At 43.0% G+C, this 15,650-nt stretch overlaps 1 protein-coding gene across 6 annotated transcripts in view; it reads left to right on the top strand.

Moving 5' to 3' along the window:
* LOC125460015 (cadherin-8) overlaps positions 1–15,650 on the top strand; it is a 266,186-nt gene that overhangs the window by 202,707 nt on the left and 47,829 nt on the right. For all 6 annotated transcript variants that reach the window (XM_048547044.2, XM_048547045.1, XM_048547047.1 and 3 more), the window contains 2 exons: positions 3,829–4,082; positions 13,801–13,937. In XM_048547044.2, coding sequence (XP_048403001.1) covers positions 3,829–4,082; positions 13,801–13,937 — 391 coding nt within the window. The remainder of the gene's footprint in view (positions 1–3,828; positions 4,083–13,800; positions 13,938–15,650) is intronic.

Here is a 15,650-nt window from a genome sequence, read left to right as displayed (position 1 = left end):
TCAAGTGACTGGCAAGGTGCAATTTGGGCTTCTCAGGGCGGGACAGGATTCTGATTCAGAACCACAAATAGAATCAACTGAAACCATTTCTACTTGGAGGTGAGAGGCGTTACCAGAGTCCTTAAAGGAACTGTTGGGTAGATTTCAGAAAACAGCACAGGACATATTTGTTAGAGAGATAGTAGGACCTGCCGATGCTGGAGAATCTGAGATAACACGGTGTAGAGCTGGAGGAAAACGGCAGGCTAAGCAGCATCAGAGGAGCAGGAAAGCTGACATTTTGGGTTGAGACCCTTCTTTAGAAATGGGGGAGGGGAAGGGGATTCTGAAATAAATAGGGAGAGAAGGGGAGGTGGATAGAAGATGGATAAAGGAGCAGATAGGTGGAGAGGAGACAGACAGGTTAAAGAGGTGGGGTTGGAGCCAGTAAAGGTGATGTAGGTGGGGAGTTAGGGAGGGGACAGGTCGGTCCAGGGAGGACAGACAGATCAAGGAGGTGGGATGAGGTTAGTGGGTAGGAGATGGGGTGGGAAGAATGTTTAGGCAGGTGAGGACAAGCTGGGCTGATTTTGGGATGCGGATGGGGGAGGGGAGATTTTGAAGCTTGTGAAGTCCACATTGATACCCTTGGGCTGCAGGGCTCCCAAGCAAAATATGAAATGCTGTTCCTGCAGCTTTTGAATGGAATCATTGTGGCAATACCCACTAACCTCATCCCGCCTCTTTGACCGATCTGTCTCCTCTCCACCTATCTTCTCCTATATCCATCTTCTATCTACCTCCCCCCCTCCCTATTTATTTCAGAATTCCCTTCCCTTCCCCAATTTCTGAAGAAGGATCTCAACCCGAAACATCAGCTTTCCTGCTCCTCTGATACTTCTTGGCCTGCTGTGTTCATCCAGCTCTGCAGCTTGTTATCACAGGACATGTTTAATGTTGGGAGTGATTGAAGGATCAAGAAAGCTTCTCCAAGTCCAAAAAAAATGCCTCTGGCGTTCTTCTGGGAAGATTTGTCAAATATATTTTGCTGAAAATTGATCTCTTGTCTCCAAAGATTAATGTTATTAATATATAATTTCAAAACTTCTGTAACTAATAAACTGCAATCTTTAAAAGTAAAGGGAGAAATATATAGTTTATGTTTGTCTGAAGTACACTTTTCCAAGGCTTTAATAATTCCTTGAAATTTCAGAGAAGTCTGAAAGACTGGAAACTTGACACAGTCAACGAACTGAAAAAGGAATCATTTGGTGCCTGGACCTTTGCAGTCTTGTTTAAAAGAGACTCAAAACTTGAGCTGGTTCAGTCTTGATGATTGACGTTAGATTCAGTCCACCTCACCAACAAACTTCCAGTTAAAAATTACTCCCTTTGTATTTCTCTCGATAGTCAACCAATTGGGCTTTGCAAATCTTTCAGTTAGTGCTGTTGCCAAACAATATGGTGAAGCTCATACAGAGTGATGATTGTGAGAAAAATGATAGGATGTCGAGTCAGTTGCTTGCCAATCATCCTGCTCTTCCCGCGCAAAGTGACTCAAACAACACTGACGAGAATGAGTTACATTCTCTGAAGTTTAGAAACATGACACATGAATGTGTAAAAGATTGGATGGACAGAACAGGTACTGGAAAGATATTTCCCCTGCTTGAAGTGTCTAGAACGAGGGAATCCTGGGCTCAGATAAAGGCCATTTAGGATTGAAATAATGAAAAATATCTTCATTTAAGTTGTGAATCTTTGGTGTTCTCTGCTCTCGAGATCCGTGGATAATTGTCATTGAGTGTCTTGAAAGTTGAGAGTCTTTCACCACCAAAGGAATCGGCAATATGGGGTTGAAGCAGGGAAGTGGAATTGATGTGGAAAATCATTAATGAGCTTCTTGAAAAGCAAAGCAGACCTGTGAGCCATAAAGCCTATTCCAGTTCCTACTAAGTTCTGTTCTTATCTGTATTCAAATCATCATTCCACATTCGTCCCACTGTACCACCACAAAACTGGGCACTTTTGACCTCACAGAATTCCTTTCCAACCAATCCCTCATTTTCTTATGAGAGATTAAAATTTTTCACCTATACCCATTGGAATTTACATGAATGAATAGCAACCTTATTAAAACATATGGTCATTACACAGATAACAAGCCAATCTATTTCTTCATTATTCAGGATGTTCACAAGATGAAACGCCTCTCAGCCAGAACAGCTCTTCTGAGGCTCCTCTTACTCTGCTACATAGTTAAGATAAGACAGGCCTTGAGTCTGCTACTGGTGCTGAGGGAATTGGCAACATTGCTCTGAGTGTTACAGATTGCATAGTTCACTAACTATTACCTCTTAATGGGCAAAGCACCCCTTCAGTTAAGGGGTTGACAGGGTAGATGATGAGAGGTTTATTTTTCCCATTATAAGAGACTCTAAGACTAGAGGGAAATTTTTCAAAGTTCAAAGTAATCCATTTAAGACAGAGATAAGGAGGAATTACTTCTGTCAGAGGGTAGTAAAACTATAGATGTCTTCACCACAGAACTGTAAAAGCTGGGTTGTTAAGTATAATGAAGGCTGAAATATACAGATTTTTAACTGAGCCCATTCTGCCATTCAATGTGTTAATGTCTGATCTGTTAATCCTCAACTCTTCTCTCTTGCCTTTTCCCAAAAACCCTTGATTCCTTTCATGAATGGTGGAATAGATTCAATGGACTGAATGGCCTATTTCTGCCCCTGCATCTTATGGTCCTGACTGCAGCTTTTCATTATTTGTGCTTTCATGTGGGCTGCTCGGATCCAAATAGATGTTTAGGCTAGATTTCTTAGGAACTGTTAAACTATGTTTCTTGTTTCATGTTATTCAGTGCATGATGGTAACGTTATGGAGCACTACAAGTAGTACAGGGCCCAACATCTGGCTAGAACATTAACACAAAATTAATGATGTCACAGTGACACAACTGCATTCCTCAGGAACTCATCTACACAGTTGTGAGCTCAATTGGTTGGATGGCAGATGAGTGATTGTGAAAATGGGTTCAATTCCCACACTGTGATAAATTGTCCATTTCAACCTCTCTGCTCACTTGAGGTGTTGTGACCCTCAGATTAAATCTCCACCCTGCTGTGTCTCTATTTAGCTGTGGCAAGTTTAACTTTTTGAAACCCTATCACTGCAAATTTACTGATTGCAACACAGCTGTCTCTCACATTGTCACTTTATAAAAACTGCCAGTCAATTCCATTATGAAATGTTACCTGTTATACGAAATGGAACATAACTGAAGGGGTGCTTTGCCCATTAGGAGGAGCAGTCAGTGAACTATGCAACTTGTAACACGCAGAGCAAATACTACAGTAATGTTGCCAATTCCCTCACCACCATCAGCAGACTCAGGGCCTGTCTTATCTTAACCATGTAGCAAAGTAAAAGCAGCCTCAGAAGAGCTGCTCTAGCTGAGAGGAGCTTCATCTTGTGAACATCTTGAATAATGAAGAAGAAGACTGGCTTGCTATCTGTACAATGACTGTTAAAATTTTAATGAGTTTGTCTCAATGAACAAATGGGTGGAGAAGTAAAAACAACTTTTGTTCTTTTTAACGCTGGAATGAATTAACTGCACTGTAAGCAACTCCCCAATCTGAACAAAATATTTTAAAATAAGTAGTCAGTGGTGATTATTGTAGAGGTCGAATGCTCACAGACTCTACTAGCTCTGGTGAACTTTCTGAAAATGTACTAATCCTGCATACCTTCCATTTATCAGCATTACCTTCATTTGTTCTCCTGCTGTTTGAATTCATTAGTGAAAATCATTCATCTCTGTCACTTGCACAGCCCCTGGACTTCGAGACCAAGAGATCCTATACCTTGAAAGTCGAGGCCGGTAATGCACATATTGATCCTCGCTTCATCAGCAAAGGCCCCTTCAAAGACACAGCAGCTGTGAAGATCACAGTGGAGGATGCTGATGAGCCACCTGTGTTTTCATTGCCTGCCTATTTCTTGGAAGTGAGAGAGAGTGTCAACGTGGGTTCTGTCATTGGACAAATAATGGCCCGTGACCCTGATATTGTCGTCAGCCCTATCAGGTATGGAAGCTCTGTTTCCATTCATTGCTGTTCCCAATCTTCTGTATTCTCCCATAGATCTTTAATCCTTGGAGCAAACTTCATCAAGTCCTGGTCAGCCTCCCGTACCCTGCTCAAATATGGGCAGTGATCTTTAGCAAGGTATTCAAATTGCCTTCTCGTTGGGATGTCTTAACATGTCACATGTCTTCATTGTGAGTGATGTGACAGAAAGCTTTTTCATTCAATGGTTAATTGGATAAGGAATACACTGCCTGGAAGTGTCGTAGATGCAGATCCAATGGAAGCATTGGATGATTACTTGAAACAAAATAACGTGCAAGCATACAGAAATAAAGCAGAATGTTGCTTATTTAATGAGCTGGAACAGGCAGAATGGGCCAAATGGCCGCCTCCCGTTCCATAACAATTCTGTGACGAGAACAAAAATTTGCTGGAGAAACTCAGAAGGGCTGGCAGCATGTGTACTGAGAAAGCAGAGTTAGCAGTTGATGTCCAGTGACACTTCTTCAAAACTGATTCCAAAATATTGAGCCTACTTTCTCTCCACGTAAGAGAGACACAACCTCATAATTTGTCCTTTCCGATCCTGGTGCCATTCTGATGGATCTGCGTCATATCACACAAAGGCCTGAGGTTTCCCTTCAGAGGTTTGGGCAGGATTTTCCTACAAACATCTCAACCCAGGGTCCAACTGGGAAACTATCCTGCACTTACACTTTCCCCAAAATTGGCCACATGGTTACACTTGCTACCTGACAAGGGCCTGTCAATGCTGGGGTGGCAGCAAAGCCTGGAGTGGGTTGCTGGGGTAAGTTCATCTTTAGGATAACCCCTCTGAGGGGCAGCCTACCATTGCTACTGAATACAGCCAAGTATCAGTTGGCACTGAGCTCCCACTTTGAGCAGAAGAACTCCATGCCCCCTTACTCTGCCGTCTGATAGAGGGAAACCCCGTTAACAGATCATAATCGGCCTTTAATGACTCACAAGTAGTCTTGCCTACAACAAACACCCCTCATCCTTCCTCACGGAAAATGGCTGGGTTTGAGAAGGACTGCAGTAGTTGAAGAAGGCAGCTCACCAAGGAAAATTAGGGATGGGTAAGAAATGTTGGCCGAGCCAGTGATATCCCCATCCCACGAACAAAATAAGAAAAAAAAAACAGAACTGGGGACTAGCAATGCTGTCGTCAGAGGATGCCTTCCTTCCTTAAAAATCCTCTACACACTGCCCAGAGCTTATCACTGTGAATCCAGATGGGAGTCTGGCTGGAAGGGGGAAGGTAACAGTCTGAAACAGTCAGATCAGCTACACCTTCATTGAATAGTAAAGCACATCACAGAGGCCAAGTGTCCTACTCCAGCTCCATATGTTTGCATGTATCCAAAGATGAACCATTGTTTTTTCTAGAAATCACTCCCACAGCCCCGACCCCAGATCCTTGCTAGCTGACAGCACTCTCAACTGAAGCACAGAAGGGTGAAGTTCATAGCTGAGATTTTAGTTTCATTAGCTTTAATGCAAAAATATCACCAACGCACACTGCCACATGTAATTGGATAACTTCTGTCCTTGCTAGACCATTCTAAGATATTGCTTCTTCAAGTGCTCGCAAGTGAATTACAAACAAAAGTGAGAATTCAGCAAATGTTGCAGGGAGTATCGTCAGTTCATTTGTGGGATGAGGGCATTGTTGGTCAGGCAGCAATCATTGCCCAGAAGGCAGTTAGGAGTCAACCAAATTGTTGTGGGTCTGGAGTCACATGTGGGCCACACCAGGTAAGGATGACAGTTTCCTTCCCTAAAGGGCATTAGTGACCCAAATGTTTTTTTTACCCCTGACAATCAGCAATGGATTCATGGTTATCAGTTGACTCTTAATTCCAGATATTTTATTGAATTTAACTTCCACCATCTGCTATGGTGGGATTTGAACTCAGATCCCCAGAATGTTACCTGGATTTCTGGATTAACAATCCAACAATAATAACACTAGGCCATTGTCTCCCCCCTGGAGTATAAAAAGGATAGAAATATTGTTACAGCCATGAAGGACTTTGCTGAGACCCAGCGAGAGTACTGCAGAAGCAAATTAGTGGAGGTACTGGATTCTGGACTGAAAACAAAAGATGCTGCAAATCACAGCAGGCCAGGTAGCATCCATGGAGAGAGTGCACACTAGAGACTGCACCCTCTAGTTTCCTTACCTAAGAAATGATACATTTTCATGGTATTTAGTTCAGAAAATGTTCACTCAGCTAATTGCATGAGGTTGGGTGGTGAGGACAGTTTGACCAGTTTGGGTCAGTACTTATTGGAGTTTCGAAGAAAGGGAGATGATTTGATTAAAACATATATGATTCTGAGGGGACTTGGTAGGGTAAATGCTGAGGGAATAATTCCCCTCATGGGGGAATTGTTGTGGGTCTGGAGTCACATGTAAGCCAGACTAAGTAGGGATGACAGTTTCCTTCTCTAAAGGGCATTAGTGAACCTGTACATAGGGAGTGAATTTTGAAAGTGGGGATCAAAGGTGAAGATGAAAATATGCTGAGAAAGTGAACAGACTGCTCCTGCCCCAACTTGTATATCCCTATTTTATCTCATGCTGTTCTCCCATGTTCGGACAATTTCATAATCCTAAGCAGTTTTCCAGAACTGACATTATATTGAATCTAATATCCCCAGTAGACAAGAACTTGCATTGAAAGTTCTACCCACCCAAACCGCTTCCTTTCACAAGTATCAATGGTAGAAGGCTGATGACAGGCCAAGATGCTGCGGCAATGGTAACAAACTTGGTTAAGAATGCACAGGAGTCAAAAGACATGACATGGCTCCATCATGATAACCTGGATCCAATTCAGAGCTATTTGAAGAGCCTCTTTGCTCAGTTAAACCTTGGACAGTGAGGAATAGTAATAGTGATTGCACCATTATCATACATTCAAAGACACTTATTCATGGTGGAATAGGATTCCAATCCATGCCATTCTATTTCTGTTCTACTGAAGGCTATAAATCCAGTCACACTCAGCAATGCTCATCAACCATTGCCGCAGCATCTTGGCCTGTCATCAGCCTTCTACCATTGATACTTGTGAAAGGAAGCGGTTTGGGTGGGTAGAACTTTCAATGCAAGTTCTTGTCTACTGGGGATATTAGATTCAATATAATGTCAGTTCTGGAAAACTGCTTAGGATTATGAAATTGTCCGAACATGGGAGAACAGCATGAGATAAAATAGGGATATACAAGTTGGGGCAGGAGCAGTCTGTTCACTTTCTCAGCATATTTTCATCTTCACCTTTGATCCCCACTTTCAAAATTCACTCCCTATGTACAGGTTCACTAATGCCCTTTAGAGAAGGAAACTGTCATCCCTACTTAGTCTGGCTTACATGTGACTCCAGACCCACAACAATTCCCCCATGAGGGGAATTATTCCCTCAGCATTTACCCTACCAAGTCCCCTCAGAATCATATATGTTTTAATCAAATCATCTCCCTTTCTTCGAAACTCCAATAAGTACTGACCCAAACTGGTCAAACTGTCCTCACCACCCAACCTCATGCAATTAGCTGAGTGAACATTTTCTGAACTAAATACCATGAAAATGTATCATTTCTTAGGTAAGGAAACTAGAGGGTGCAGTCTCTAGTGTGCACTCTCTCCATGGATGCTACCTGGCCTGCTGTGATTTGCAGCATCTTTTGTTTTCAGTCCAGAATCCAGTACCTCCACTAATTTGCTTCTGCAGTACTCTCGCTGGGTCTCAGCAAAGTCCTTCATGGCTGTAACAATATTTCTATCCTTTTTATACTCCAGGGGGGAGACAATGGCCTAGTGTTATTATTGTTGGATTGTTAATCCAGAAATCCAGGTAACATTCTGGGGATCTGAGTTCAAATCCCACCATAGCAGATGGTGGAAGTTAAATTCAATAAAATATCTGGAATTAAGAGTCAACTGATAACCATGAATCCATTGCTGATTGTCAGGGGTAAAAAAAACATTTGGGTCACTAATGCCCTTTAGGGAAGGAAACTGTCATCCTTACCTGGTGTGGCCTACATGTGACTCCAGACCCACAACAATTTGGTTGACTCCTAACTGCCTTCTGGGCAATGATTGCTGCCTGACCAACAATGCCCTCATCCCACAAATGAACTGACGATACTCCCTGCAACATTTGCTGAATTCTCACTTTTGTTTGTAATTCACTTGCGAGCACTGGAAGAAGCAATATCTTAGAATGGTCTAGCAAGGACAGAAGTTATCCAATTACATGTGGCAGTGTGCGTTGGTGATATTTTTGCATTAAAGCTAATGAAACTAAAATCTCAGCTATGAACTTCACCCTTCTGTGCTTCAGTTGAGAGTGCTGTCAGCTAGCAAGGATCTGGGGTCGGGGCTGTGGGAGTGATTTCTAGAAAAAACAATGGTTCATCTTTGGATACATGATGACAGGCCAAGATGCTGCGGCAATGGTAACAAACTTGGTTAAGAATGCACAGGAGTCAAAAGACATGACATGGCTCCATCATGATAACCTGGATCCAATTCAGAGCTATTTGAAGAGCCTCTTTGCTCAGTTAAACCTTGGACAGTGAGGAATAGTAATAGTGATTGCACCATTATCATACATTCAAAGACACTTATTCATGGTGGAATAGGATTCCAATCCATGCCATTCTATTTCTGTTCTACTGAAGGCTATAAATCCAGTCACACTCAGCAATGCTCATGTATGGCTGGATTCTGTCACACAAACCACTGATCTCAATGTTCAAATGCTGATATATAAATGCAAGTCCCTCTTTGTTGTAATACAGAGAGATGTGCCCTTTATGCAACCTGCGCTACACCTCGCCGAGGAGTGTTTGATTTATCTATTTATTCAATTGATCTGTCCACGGCAAAGCAAATAGCTTCACATAACAGCACAGTGTAGAACGCTACATCACTCTGACAGCCTGATCAAGCTATGTAATTTACAGCGCAGCAATGCTCAAATTTTAGAATTGGTATTGAGATGGCCAATCAGACTTTTAAAACCTATTTAAACCCATTTCAAGATGGGCTGAAGCAAATCAAACAATTTTCAACCAAGTGTTACTCAAACAGTGATAATGAGAAGTCTACTTCATTATGAAGTAAAGGAATGAAAAGTAAATTCTTACCGATGTACTCTGTCAGTGTCTCTCATCTGCCATCCTGTCCTGGAGGAGCTGGTTCCATGGTGTCTAATGATTCCACAGCACTGACATACCTTGCCCTCACCCTGTCTAAATAGCTGTCATTTCTGAATGAATCCAAACAGCTGTTGTGCCACAGCGCAATCATGAAACAAATATCTCTGCTGAATGACTAAAACATAGGACTGTGCACATACAGATAGGCAGATTGCATATACCACCACATCCAAATATTCATGTACATATACACTCACAGATTTTCACATGCATACATGCACTCACATGCACAAAGGCACACACACACAAACTCTTGCAAGTATACCTAAATGATCAGATACATTATATACATCTTAGAACAGGCATTCGTATCCATATGTATAAAAGCCCATGCAGCTTACATGTGGTGTCATAGAGTCATAGGGATGTACAGCACAGAAACAGACCTTCCAGTCCAACTTGCCCATGCCGATCACATATTCTCCATTAATCTAGTCCCCTCTGTCAGCATTTGGCCCATTTCCCTCTAAATCCTTCCTATTCATATATACATTTAAACGTTGTAATTGTACCAGTCTCCAACACCTTCTATAGAACATAGAACACATAAAAGTACAGCACAGTACAGGCCCTTCAGCCCACGATTCTCTTGCAGCTTATTTCATACATGTACTACCCTGAGTTCCCTTTTAAATCTTTCTTCTCTTAGCTTAAACCTATGCCATCTAGTTTTGAAATCCCCAAACTTGGGGAGTAAAGAATCTTGACTATTCACCTTAATAACAAAGTGTGAAGCTGGATGAACACAGCAGGCAAAGCAGCATCTCGGGAGGACAAAAGCTGACATTTTGGGCCTAGACCCTTCATCAGAGAGCTCTCTGATGAAGGTTCTAGCCCTGAAACGTCAGCTCTTGTGCTCCTGAGATGCTGCTTGGCCTGCTGTGTTCATCCAGCTCCACACTTTGTTATCTTGGATTCTCCAGCGTCTGCAGTTCCCATTATCTCTTGACTATTCACCTTGTCCTTTTAACACAATTACATACACAGGCACATGCATGCAAACACACAGAGACTTGATCACTTATATTCACGCACAAGTGCAAATTCACACACATGAATGAGCATTTGCACGTGTGTATTTGTGTCTGTGTGTGCGTTTGTGTGTACATGTATGTATGTTAACAAACACATGTACACAGCCATACATAAACTTTCAGCGGAAATCACTAAATGACAAATGGAAATGGAGGTTTGTCTGCTTCAGCTTCATTATCCAGGGCACTGAGACCACTTATTGTGCTTCTACTACTCCTTTCATGCTTGGCATATTTAAAGGCATATTTATGACTGTAACTTGCTCTTGACCATATTGGGCATTGTACTAATTTGTAAAACATTTGTTTCCTTTAATTTTTCAAACATTGTGATTGATTAGTTATCGACATGGGTAAAAAGAGATGAAAATAAAACACAGAATGGGGGATACTGAAGATCTGAAACAAAATAGAAATTGCTGGAGAAACTCAGCAGGTCTCGCAGTACCTATGGAGAGATAACAGTTAATGTTTTGAATCCAATTGCAGTGTAGTCTGATTGACTTTGAGATCCTTGATTGGGATTGTTAACCTAGGCCAATCAGGAAGCTATGCCAAGCCAATATACACAGGAGATTTAGAATCTCCTTTGTTCAGCTGGCTGACTCCCAGTTGGCTGGTCACAGCCAGTGTCCTTTGCACAAGTAAATAAAGTGTGACTCGGTGATGGGGTACCATCCTCTGTCCAGCTATTCCACTGATGATCTATCTTCAGAACTGTACTGCTCTGTTCAAAGGTCACTACACTCAAAATATTTGCACTGCTTTCTCTGCACAGATACTGCCTCACTTGTTGAGTTTCGTCAGGAATTTCTGCTTTTCTGTGAGAAAGGAAAAGCTAATTACCTGACAGCCAAGAATCATCCAATAATGTAACACCTTTCAATTGACAATGGAAAGTGTGGCCCAGGTAGCATGGACATATTAGGATAACCTATGGGCAGTGAAGGTAGTTGGGCGCAAAATATTATTTAATGCAAAACTCCTAATAAGTCCAACCAGAACTGGCAATCAAAGAATTAAAAAAAACAAATATAAACTGCTGAATGGTCCTTGTGAAGTTAAAACAGTATGAGGATTTGGAAAATAGATCTGCTATGTGTCTTCCACTGATATTATAGAATTCCTAAAACGTGGAAAGAGGCTGTTTGACATATCAAGTCTGCACTAATGCTCTAAAGAGCAGCCCACCATATCCCATTTTTCCTATTGCTAGTCCACCTAGCCTACATGTTGTTAGGCTGTGAGAGGAAATTGGAGCATCTGCAGGAAACCCACAGAGAGAATTGCAAAGCCCACACAACCAGTTGCCTGAGATTGGAATTGAACTCAGGTCCCTCACGCTGTGAGGTAGCAGTGCTAACCACGAAGCCACTGTGCTACCTCCACCCTCACCCTTCAAGCAAGTCCATTTGTTGTACAGCAAAATGCACCCCATTGTCAAAAGAAACCTTTTATTGCAGCCAAGCGTCACATCTGTAAACAGACAACTGAAGCACTTCAGAATATCATAAATAGGGGCTGACAATCTTTTTTTGTTTCTGCAAATGATTTAGTGTATCTATTTTCGAAGAGTTTGCTTTTCTTCTTCCCTGTGATAATACCAACGTTTCGATCAAGACTAACATCGTCTAATTTAAAACAAAATTATTCTTGTACCATGCTGGGTTTTGAAGGAGATTTGAAAAATGCTAACTGCAGGTATCGAGCAATCTGTCACTTTGTAGCAGGAGGCACTTGAGTAACAATCAACATTTATTTAGCCATTTGGTGATGCGTGGGGCTCTTCTAAGGTCACTGTCAATCTGCTATCAACATACTTGTTGCGCTATGTAAACTTCTCACCCTAAATTGAAATGGACTATCACATCTTGAAGAGAGAGTCTGAAACTTGGTGTGCTAGTGCGTATTAGCCTAACTAAAGCAGTCATGGATTACTGTGAAGCACTCTTTTATTTTAGTTGCATGTGGAGGTTCTGGGTTTGAATCCAAGGTCAGAAAAGGGTTACTTAATCTAGACTGACATTCCCCACTGCAGTACTGAGGGGGCCATGCCATTACTAGAGAAGTGTTAAGATGTTTAAACTACAGCCTCATTTGACCTCTAAGTCTGATGTAAAAGACTATTTCAAATAATACTAGGGGTGTTTAAGATCTTAGTGAAAATTTGTTGCTCGTATTGTAGATGTAGTTGTTTGTTGGCTTGCTGAGCCGGTTGTTCTGTGATGTGTAGACGTTTCACTACCATTCTAGGCAACATCATCAGTGAGATCTCTAATGGAAGCGTTTGTATTCTGCTCCATTCCAAACTTATATAACCCTTTGGTGTTGTGGGTCTTGTCACTTCTGGTTCTATTTTTTTTGGCAACAGTCAGTATACAGGGCCTATTTCTGTGTGTTTATTAATGGAGACCCGTGTTGAGAACCAGGCCCCCAGAAATTCCTTTCAGTGTCTGTTGTTCGCTTGTCCAAGTGTGGTCACTTTGATCCAGTCGAACTGATAGCCCTCATTGTCTGTATGTGTCGAGACAAGTGAATATTGTCTGTTTACAGCCACCTGGTGCTTGTGTATCCTGGTCATCAGTTTCCTTTTCGTTTGTCCAATGTAATGTTTATTCCATATCATGCTAGTACTATTTATAGTCGGTATGGGTCTTTAATCTTTGACAGCATTTGAGACAATGTTGATGTAGGTTTGTGTGCAATCATGGTCCTATGCAGTGAAAGGAGTCTGCCTGTCATTTCTGATATATTTCTGATATAAGGTCACGTTACTAGTGTCTTCTGTTGTACCGTGCCCTCTGACTGTCGTTTGTGTCACAGGGCGCTCTTCCTGGTACCCTGGCAAATAATGCTCTCAAAACCACCATCTTAAACTCAGATTATCTGATCAATATCTCCTTCCTGTGCATGGAATTGTGCATAAGTTAATTGCTGTATCTGTCACATTACAATTGTGACTCCAAGACTAAAGCTATTTAATTGGTTGTCTGGGACTTGGTGAGGCCACAAAATGGGAAATAGAGGATCACACTTCACTTGATCTCCTTTCTTAATGACTTTAATGGAAAGGAAGTCTGGATGAGTTTTGTAATGTGTGATGAATCAGGTATTAAATAAAAACCAAAAAAAACTGCAGATGCTGTAAATCAGGAACAAAAGCAAAGTTGCTGGAAAAGCTCAGCAGGCCTGGGAGCATCTGTGAAGAAAAAAAAAACAGTTAACATTTTGGGTTCGGTGACCCTTCCTCAGCACTGTTCTGAGGAAGGGCTACCGGACCTGAAGTTAACTCTGTTTTTCCGAAAATCAAGCATTGTCTGTTTTACAACATTGACACAGGTCAAAATAAACCTCCTTCCCTGTACCCTCTTTATTGTCAGTGTGCTGAGCATAGTAGTTATTTAACCTATCAATTGTTTTTGTAGGTATTCAATAGACCGGCACACCGACCTTGAAAGGTTGTTCAACGTTAATGCTGATGATGGGAAAATAACCCTGGCCAAACCTCTGGACAGAGAAACCGAAGTTTGGCATAACATCACCGTTATCGCCACAGAAACCAGTATGTATCATGGTGGCCAATTGTATTGGTAGAACCTTAAGCTTGAGGGTGATCGCCTTTCCTGTTATTCAAAATAGTTCAAGTAAGCATTGATACAGGGCAAGGGATGGATCGTGTAGTGACTTATTGCATCTATCTGAAATTTATTGTTGCACTCGAGGTCATACACTGTTACCTTTTCTCGTCCTACTCCTCCACTGGTCACGAGATTTACATTTAATCAGTTTGGTGATATGACCAAATGTACATATCTTAGAACACAGAACATAGAAAAGTACAGCACAGTACAGGCCCTTCAGCCCATGATGTTGTGCCGAACTATTATCCTACTAAGATCAATCTACCCTGAGAGATAATGGGAACTGCAGATGCTGGAGATTCCAAGATAATAAAATGTGAGGCTGGATGAACACAGCAGGCCAAGCAGCATCTCAGGAGCACAAAAGCTGACGTTTCGGGCCTAGACCCTTCATCAGAGAGGGGGATGGGGGGAGGGAACTGGAATAAATAGGGAGAGAGGGGGAGGCGGACCGAAGATGGAGAGCAAAGAAGATAGGTGGAGAGGGTGTAGGTGGGGAGGTAGGGAGGGGATAGGTCAGTCCAGGGAAGACGGACAGGTCAAGGAGGTGGGATGAGGTTAGTAGGTAGCTGGGGGTGCGGCTGGGGGTGGGAGGAAGGGATGGGTGAGAGGAAGAACCGGTTAGGGAGGCAGAGACAGGTTGGACTGGTTTTGGGATGCAGTGGGTGGGGGGGAAGAGCTGGGCTGGTTGTGTGGTGCAGTGGGGGGAGGGGATGAACTGGGCTGGTTTAGGGATGCAGTGGGGGAAGGGGAGATTTTGAAACTGGTGAAGTCCACATTGATACCATATGGCTGCAGGGTTCCCAGGCGGAATATGAGTTGCTGTTCCTGCAACCTTCGGGTGGCATCATTGTGGCAGTGCAGGAGGCCCATGATGGACATGTCATCAAGAGAATGGGAGGGGGAGTGGAAATGGTTTGCGACTGGGAGGTGCAGTTGTTTGTTGCGAACTGAGCGGAGGTGTTCTGCAAAGCGGTCCCCAAGCCTCCGCTTGGTTTCCCCAATGTAGAGAAAGCCGCACCGGGTACCGCATCCACTGTACCCGGTGCGGCTTTCTCTACATTGGGGAAACCAAGCGGAGGCTTGGGGACCGCTTTGCAGAACACCTCCGCTCAGTTCGTAACAAACAACTGCACCTCCCAGTCGCAAACCATTTCCACTCCCCCTCCCATTCTCTTGATGACATGTCCATCATGGGCCTCCTGCACTGCCACAATGATGCCACCCGAAGGTTGCAGGAACAGCAACTCATATTCCGCCTGGGAACCCTGCAGCCATATGGTATCAATGTGGACTTCACCAGTTTCAAAATCTCCCCTTCCCCCACTGCATCCCTAAACCAGCCCAGTTCATCCCCTCCCCCCACTGCACCACACAACCAGCCCAGCTCTTCCCCCCCACCCACTGCATCCCAAAACCAGTCCAACCTGTCTCTGCCTCCCTAACCGGTTCTTCCTCTCACCCATCCCTTCCTCCCACCCCCAGCCGCACCCCCAGCTACCTACTAACCTCATCCCACCTCCTTGACCTGTCCGTCTTCCCTGGACTGACCTATCCCCTCCCTACCTCCCCACCTACACCCTCTCCACCTATCTTCTTTGCTCTCCATCTTCGGTCCGCCTCCCCCTCAATCT

This window comes from Stegostoma tigrinum, chromosome 16, assembly GCF_030684315.1.
Source record: "Stegostoma tigrinum isolate sSteTig4 chromosome 16, sSteTig4.hap1, whole genome shotgun sequence".
In the NCBI taxonomy this organism is placed as follows: Eukaryota; Metazoa; Chordata; class Chondrichthyes; order Orectolobiformes; family Stegostomatidae; genus Stegostoma; species Stegostoma tigrinum.
Note: the sequence above shows the minus strand (reverse complement) of the source record. Positions and strands in the feature narration are given on the sequence as shown.